The 9,152-nt window shown below is 30.7% G+C and overlaps 1 protein-coding gene across 1 annotated transcript; it reads right to left on the bottom strand.

Moving 5' to 3' along the window:
* Window positions 1-646: 646 nt before the first annotated feature.
* Window positions 647-2,399, bottom strand: LOC108462872 (NEP1-interacting protein 1-like). The gene is made up of 5 exons (XM_017762780.2): window positions 2,074-2,399; window positions 1,637-1,788; window positions 1,411-1,494; window positions 1,160-1,324; window positions 647-1,061 (listed from the first exon to the last, which is right to left on the bottom strand). The coding sequence occupies exons 1-5, from the start codon at window positions 2,225-2,227 to the stop codon at window positions 882-884; spliced, it is 735 nt and encodes a 244-aa protein (XP_017618269.1). The 5' UTR covers window positions 2,228-2,399; the 3' UTR covers window positions 647-881.
* Between the last annotated feature and the right edge of the window lie 6,753 nt (window positions 2,400-9,152).

Below are 9,152 nucleotides of genomic sequence, written 5' to 3'. Positions count from 1 at the left end.
CGGTACAGATTGGTTGAATCGATAGTTAAACTAAAATTTTAATATTTTATTTTTAATAAATTTTTAATTAGATCGACTGAAAAATTGATGATCTAATTTATTTAACTACCGTTTTGGTTTTAAAAATATTTCCTAAAATTATCTATTTATCGAAAATGGATGAATAAGAAATGTGAGAATACAATGGGTAATCGCATCACTAAATTGATTTTTAGCAGGATGTGGGTCTTCGGTTGTTTGTAGAGAATCTATTAAATTTTAATAGTTTAATCTAAGTATTGTATTTGCTGTTGTTTTAACAAAATTTATTTGGGATATTGACATATTTTAACTAAAGACATGAAGGTCAGTTTCGGAACATTTTTAAGCTTTGAATGCTGAAATAGATGGATTAAATCCCTTTGGGCCCGTCTCTGATGGGCGTAAATTGAAATCCTATAACTTAAGATATTATCAAAACTTGAAGCAAAGTTGAAAGGAAAATATCATAAATAAAGTATCTCAGAAGCCCCATTATTGTGCAAATGAAGGCGGTGCTGCTCAGATTTGGAAGTTCATATTGACTGATACATTCACTGCCAATGAGCTGGCATTGTTGCTCAACATTTTGCATTGAAATTTCCAATAAATTATATAAAATAAATAATTTTAACATAATTTTCATCAATGTATTAAAAATATGACCATTCAAATATTTTAAATATATTGAACCAATACTCAAAATTAAGACTTCAATCTAAATCTGAATAATATATAATACGACCGCTACTTTACTGCTTTGAAATATCAAAAAGTTTCTACAAAACCCTTGTGCAATGGTCTATAGCTCTATATATACACCAGATTTCAGAACAAAAAAGAAAAACTCAACTTTTTGTGAATCAAAATTTCCTGATTAACACTTCTTCACCACCACCACCACCATTATCATCATCGTCAAGAACATCCTCTCTACACATGGGACAAGTTCCTTGCCTGCTTAGCCATTCATCTATGCACTTTAAGTGAAAGATGTGCCCACATCTGGGAAGATTTCTTGCCATTTCTCCATCCTTTAATCCCTATAGGAAAATATATATATACATGCAAAATCTCATTTGACTGCTACACAAATCGAAATGAAAAGAAAAAGGATTGCAGATATCGAGATTTGGTTTACCTGTATGCAAATTGAACAATAAGATTCCTCCCTTGATTTGATCCTCTCAATAGAATGAAATTCCTGCATTGGAAGCTTTTGGATGCAACTTCTAGATAAACCCTTTCCTCCATTTACATCATATATGTCTGAGATTTCTCTGTATGTCGATTCAAGTGAATTCATCTGCAATTTTTTTTCATCAACATAAGAGGAACAGTGTAACCAAAACCCAAATATTACTTTGTTTGGCTACTCAGAGAGTTACTTACTTGCCATTGGTATGCTTTTAGCACTGCTGGGCTTACCCATTCAATGAAAACCTTTCCATTTACTAAGCTAACCAATAAGGCTACCTATAAAACAGCAAATCAAATAAGGAAATTTATACTTTATTATTTTTTATTTTTATATTTAAACAAAGGGTTAATTAAAATAGAAAATTTTCCACTTGAATGTATAACTATTAGTGAGGATGAAATTAATGCGAATTGTGACCTTAGACAATGACTCCCCATCAGCCAATGATTCCAGCAACTGAACGGCTGTGATCGCACCTGCAACAGCCCCAATTCCAGCTCCCCTGAAAAACCCAGTTTCTGTTGTTTGCCCTTTCATTGCTCCTACTACAGTTCCCACTATGGCTCCTCCTACAAGCAAATTTGAGTCCAAAGTTCAAACTGATATAGCAGCTATAAACAGGGAGGATCGATCCTCCAAACTATACCCGAATCAGAGTAACATAATATAGGAGTTTAGAAGAGGTAAATATTGCACAAACTTTCTCATTTGTCAGAGACAAAACCAACACAATATATACAAGAAAATGGGATCTGCAGGAAAAGCCAAAATCGATGAAAAAACAAACCCGAGTAGCTAAAAAAGATAACCAAAAAGCGAGAAGTACAAAACTTGAAGCAAAGAAAGCATATTACCTAAAGCAAAAATGCAGATGAAAGCAGCAAAGAGTGATCTTTTGAAGAGTTTAATTAAGAATCCAATCCTAAGATCTGTCATTAGAACAAAAATCCAGAAAGCAAGAGCTTCTCCACATCTAAATGCTAATCCAGGGAAACAGTCCTTTAACATCGGAAGAAAATATCTAAAACAAGGGACAAAAGGAGTGAAGAGAGAGGGAGTGTGAAAGGTTGAATTGAATGTTAGAAGTGAAAGAAGTGGGTTTTTAACGAGTGAGGGTGGGGAAGGTTCTGGTGTAAATACAGAGCATTTATAGCCGGCGGCCCAAAGCTAAAGTAATTAGTTCTCATAGGCAATGAAATGAGATAAAATTTTCATAAGAAAAAGAAAATCAAGTACTAATACATGGGGTTATTTCCGTATTGGCCATTGCATTTTGTTGTTAGTGTTTCAAACGTGTCTAATAAAATGACTAAACAATTCATTTCCTTTATTAATCAATCCATTTTAAGTTTTTATATACCATTCATCACTTAAATTTTATTAAAAATAATATAAAATCTAAAAATAAAGACTTTATTTTTAAAAAATCAGACGATGATATGGCACAATCTATCACTATACTTTAACAGAATTAAAGTTTAGGGACCAAATTAAAAAAATTAAATTATAAAATTAATATAAACCCAAAAAAAAAGTTAAAAACCAAAGTAGAAAAGTTGTGAGGTTTAAGACTAAGAATGGGTAATACATTTACATGTGATTAATATAAAATAATAGTGATGATGAGATTAAATACTGTAATATAGCATAAAAATAAACTAAACACACTTTCAGTCTAAATGTTGTTATATCTTTTAATTAAAGCTTAATAGAAACTAAGTTTGCTTTCACCCAAATCAATTTATTTTCTAAACAAATAAATACATGGACTAGAAAGGGTCATCTTTTAAAATATTATATGTAATTCTTTCACCGACATAATGAATGTCATATAACTTAATATTGTTTATTGAAATAAACGAAGTCCGCTAAACCCATTTTATGAGAGTAAAAGACTCTTCTCTTGTTACTTTCCCTGACAACATAATGAATGTTATATATTATATTATTTGGAGGAAAAGGTATGTGAGTTTATTCAAATAAAAAAAGCTAGTTAATCCCATTTTATGAAAGAGTAATAGACTCCTAATACTACCAAGAGGGGTAGATACTGGCTTCCGCACCCACCATGTCTCCTATATGGTTTGCTGTACACCATGATTTTTTACTTCCCATCATCACTTTGTATATTTCTCTGATGTCTCTTTTTAGTGAGAGGTGGTTGTCGGAATCACTCTTTGGTTGTAGCATCCCAACCCATTCACATTGTCGCTTTCCACTATCACATTATGGTATAACAATTATACTAGTGTAATAGAGCTAGAATGAGCAAATTAACTCGTATTGTATTTCTTTTTTTTACATTTTAATTGTAAGAGATCATCACTTTTTTTTGCTCCCATTGTAACTCGTCTCAATTGAAATCACCTTGATCCTCATACATAGGCTTAAGCATACTTACATTGAATACTGAATTAATCTTGAATATTACCACTAACTTAGGTTTATAAATCCATTGGCTTACCCACTTCAAGACCTTAGAAAGATCTTTGTTTTTGTCAAGCTAACTGTAAATCATAATGTAAAATATTAGAAAAATGTTTGATTGCATTCGCTCAAACATTGTGGCTAAAATAAAGCACATATTTATGTGTATTTATTTGTTGATTTGAACTCCTCTCAAAAGCTTCCTAAAGGTGCTTGATTGCCTCAACTTTCCCCTTCTTATTAAAGATGAATAGGATAATTATCATTGGTAAAAAAAAGACATGGTTCACCTTCGGCCTATTTACCCAGCCTTATTCTTGTGTCTTAATTAATAATGTCGAGATACCCAACATATAGTGTACCTGAATTTGGCGTAAAAGCTAAGAAAATTTACTTTCTCATCCACAACTCAATCAAACAAAAGCCCTGGAAATGGCTTTACTTTCATTTCTTTTTTAATTTTAACTATAAAAACAAAATATACATGTATAAATTATTTTCCCTAACCTTTTTTTTTTTCCTTGCACTTCCATTTTGTTCCTTTCGTGTCTTTTGTAAATATTTACTCAAATGAGAGTAGCATATATATTATACTTAAAAGTCCTAAATCGAGTACCAACTTAGGTAAAACATGACTAAGTTTTTTTTAAAATTATATTATTATAATTGTGTTTTATTCTTTTATATGAAATCAAGAAACACCTATACATTTATCAAACACAAAAGATGCAAGTTATAACTTTTACATTTGAATTTCGAAAATATTTAAAAAGTACTAAATAAGATATTTAAATATTGACATGACATAATTTTAGTGGCAAATTAGGTACTTTTCAACACTTAACGAACTTATTCTTAAGCAGTTTTAGGTTATTTTATTGCATTTTCAGTTTTAGTAATTTAGATTTAATTTATTGTAAATATAAATATTTTTATGCATAATTTTGAGTTAGCTAACATTTTGGGTCAATATAGGCCTTAAAGTAGTCTTAACGAGTTAATTGAGTATGCCGAACACTTATTTTTAAGCCCAAAAGCATCAGGAATGATAGTCAGTCGCAACACGAGCTTCTAGAGTTGCAACACAACAGAACGAGCTCAAGAAGTGTTGTTCAAAGTTATGTATCGCGACATAGGTCTGACGGAGGGCAAAAATTAATCAATGGTGTTTTTGTTCACACAATCCAATATTTAGTGCAATTAAGGCTTGTAATTGACCTAATTGGGCAGCTAACTTTGCCTATAAATTGCAAGGTTATGCTAAGGCATGAAGGGAGCCTTGGAGGCCAACTTATGGTTTTAGTTAGTAGATTTAGTTTTAATTAGATTTTATTTTAGTTTTCTAAATGCACAACAACAAAGCAAGTTTTTAGCGGCGTTTTTTTGGCCCTATATGCAAAGATCAAATGGAATACTTGTATAAATACCTTCGACTTACGCTGTTTCAGGGGACTTTAAAAGATTACAAGTATTGCATTATTTTGAGTACCTACTTTTGGGGAAGATGGTGGCGATAAAAATGTCGTTGAGGATCCAGCACGAAGAGCAGAATAGATAATTGAGAGAACTGTTGTGAGCATCCCAAGAATAATAGTACTAAGTGAAATAGCTGAGGCTTTATTATGGAGACCATTGCATACATAGGGCTAGTTTGGCAATACTTTTGAAAAGTGCTTTTGAAAAGTGTTGTGAAAAAGTATTTTGAAAAGTTTAGTTTAAAATTTGAGTGTTTAGCATTGCTGCCAAAAAGTGCTTTTAAGAAATAAAATGTCTATTTTAGACATGTTATTATTAAGTAACAAATATGCATTTAAATAAAATTTAAATTAATTAATATTATTTTATTTTAGTAAGAATATAAAAATTATTATAACTTGTTAATATTTTAATAAATGAAATATAAATTGTAAATATTTTTAAGTAATAAATATTAATTATTTATAAAATTTAATTAGAATATATAAATTATATTTTAAATATTTAAATATAACCATTAAATATTTGTAATTAGTATTTTAAAAATATTTTTATTTTTAATTAATAATTTTAACACATTTGTAATTAAGTACCAAGAAAAAGAGATGAAAAATACAATGTTATTGGAAGGTTAAAAAGTAATTAAGTACTAAAAATACTTTTGAGAGAGAAAAGTTAAAATTTTAACTTCTCTTTTTCAAAGTCAATAATTCTAGAAAAAGTAACTTGTTTTATACAATTTTTCTTCTAAAAATATTTTTAAAACTAGAAATGTTTTTTTTAAACAAAGAAAAACAGACATTCGCTGGAGAGACCCGTGTAGCACACATAAGCACAGTAAACTGATATCACAGAAGCAGGCAAAAGACTGCCATTCACCTGTTAAAAGATTTTCAATTTCAATCATGTTTTCAGTTGCAAAAATCTAAAATATTTTCATTAATTCAATATCACTAAACACTACAAGCCTACCAAAGCCCAAGGTTAGACTAATTACACTGTTATGTCTTACATGTATATGCAAAATTTCCAACGGAAGATTTATGCAGGAAGCTTTTCGTATTTATGGTGTGAACTGTCCCTTGGAGGCTTGGTATACATAATAACGAATAGCTTTGAAAGTTAAGAAATTTGGGACTTGGTAGTTTTACCAAGAGGATCATAGCTCCAATTTTCTTATTATAAAGTTATAAAAGATAAAAGTTTCAAAAACTGAGTAAACTAGCAGATAGCCTAAGGAGTTAACCAGATAATTTCCAATTTTCTTGTCATTCTACAGTAACCTACTCTTTGAATGATTTACTACATCAAGTTGTTTGCAGCAGGTCAGTTGATCATGTAAAAGCAATAAATAGAAAAACAAGCTTATTCTTACCGCAGGATGCAAAGCTGTAATTCCAAAAGAAAATGCCAAAACCATTGTCATGACAATAAAGAAGACATTGAGACCACAGTCATGACCAGAAGGGTTGAACCATATAAACAAAATGCCAGAGAACGCAAATGTTGCAAGGTAGCAACCAATTGATATAGCAAGTAAAGCAATATACTTGAAGGAACAGAATTTAAACATTAGTAATCAATAACAGAAACAATGGAGAACAATAATGAACCACTGGAATTGAGCCAACCATTTATGTTCATCTTTTTCAACCCAGGCCTCATTCCATGAATGCGTAAAATCAAGTAATATAATCACTTGAACCAATAAAAATATGCCCTCACCAAATTTTGATAGTATTTCTGAAAGTATAGCAAGTTTACCAGGTTAGTTGCGAATTTCAGTATCATATCTGATGAAAATATTTACACACACATAAAAGACTAAAAAGTCAAGAAATTTAATTCAACATAACTTGTCAAGCTTCGAAACAAGAGTCAGATGAGCAGAGGACTGTCGAGCAGTGATTGACGGAGAAGCGTCAACGAAGGAGACGAAGATCGATGACAAATGCACTGTCGACGGTGATGCAGCAGACGGATGACCAGACAAACGACCAGCAGCAGACGGATGGGAAAGGAAATACTAAGTTAGAGATTTGGGAAAAAAATTAAGTTAGGGATTTGGGGAAAATGATTTGGGGGAATAAGAGTTGGGGGGTCAGCTATCAAAATGGCGCCGTTTCAATAAAAATTAAAAAAATTCGCGGCGTTTATGGGCAAAATGCCGTTATTGCTTTACCTTTAGCGGCGTTTATTAGTAAAACACCGCTATCGTTTTTAACCTTTTGCGACGTTTTGCTTTACCTTTTGTGGCGTTTATAGGAAAAACATCGCTATTGTTGTTATACCTTTAGCGGCATTTAGGGAAAAAAAAGCCCCTATTTCTTTACCTTTCATAGCGTTTATGAGAAAAACGCTGATAACACTGCTCCCATTAGGTGTACCTTTGCGGCGTGTAGCATAAAACGCCACTAAATACGTACTATTTGCAACACTATTTTCACAAACCCACTAAAAACGCCGCTAAAAGCTTAATTTGCTGTAGTGATGATTTATTTTTTTATTCTTCAACTTGGATTTGATTTGAATCAAAGACTTCATTTTGAAGTATTTTTATATTTTTCTTTCACTTCTTGTTTGTCAACATTGATATCTTGCTAGGTGTTAAAGAATTTTGCAGAATAGAAAGCATTCAACTTATCAAAGGGATCAATTTCTATCCTTCTCTCGTTTTAGTTTATTTGTGTGTTTGCATGATTAAATTATTGCAGGGAAAATGGTAATTAGATCTATTAGTGGCTAAGTCCTTTAGGGAGATTTATGAATGAATGTGGGAGTGGTTAACGAATTAATGAGGATTTCCATTAGAATTAGTTAACTAAAATTATGCATTTCTTAAACTCTAGGATTGACGACACTAGGAAGTAATCTAGGTAGATAGGCCGAGAGGATAAGTCTACCGAGAAAATCATAATTTATCTCGGTTTAGAAAGCGAAGTCGAGAGATAAGTGAGTATTTATCGATTAATTAATCAGTTAGAGGTCAAGACATAATAATTGGTTAGATTTTAGTTAATTCACTAAAACTCAAATTCTGAAATTAATTACAACCACTGAGGCGAGTTAATCTTCTGCCTGTCAATCGAGGTTTTTTTGTTGGTTAATTTCTTTCTAGTAGTTTTATTTTATTCCACAATATTATTTCTTTTTATTTATTGTAATATGATTTTCAGTGATTACCGTTTAGATCTATTATTGTAGAAACAAATTTAGATTTAATCAATCCTCCCTTAGGTACGATCCTCAGAGTACTTTCGGTATCTCGTTGTACAATATTATATTACAATTTGACTCGTATACTTGCAAACTCCTTTAAAACAAAATATTATGTGCATTGAGTAAGAATAACATCTTAATCAAATAAATATGGAATTTAGAAGTGCTTCTATCAACATGCATGAACAAATTAGAAAGCTACATTTTGGCCTTTTTTATCTCTAAATACATAATTTGAAGAGTATGTCCACCAAACATAAACATTGTCCCAAGGATTTAATTTAATTTGTTTGAGCAGAAAAGTAAAATCTCGTACAAGCAAAGAAACCTCATGAATTTACCCTAGAACTTGTCAGCAACACCTAATGAATTGGAATTGAGGGACATTGGATGCCCAACCATACCCAAATTAATGGGTGAGGAGAGAAAAAAACCTAAGCAAACCAAAACAATGGGCACCCATTTGCAGAATAAGGTAGATTATTAATTCCTATATTTACTAAAAATATTTATTTCACTTGGTCTACCAATTAGATATCAATCTAATCAAGAAATAATGTCAAAAACATCTTTTAAGAAATAATAAATATTGTTTTTGGTTTTATAAATATTTTTATGTAAAATCTTTAAATTAAAACAAATTTATAATTAATAAAGGCTCAATTCATAAACATATTCTTTTATATATATTTATGAAGTATAAATCTTACGGTATATTTATGTATGTACATTTTTATATTTTATTTGTATCCTATGATGGTGTTGAATCTCAAATTTAAAATAAAATTTAAGTGAAATTATTTTTTAAAGT

This window comes from Gossypium arboreum, chromosome 13, assembly GCF_025698485.1.
Source record: "Gossypium arboreum isolate Shixiya-1 chromosome 13, ASM2569848v2, whole genome shotgun sequence".
NCBI classification, from domain to species: Eukaryota; Viridiplantae; Streptophyta; class Magnoliopsida; order Malvales; family Malvaceae; genus Gossypium; species Gossypium arboreum.
This window is presented reverse-complemented; position numbering and strand designations above follow the sequence as displayed.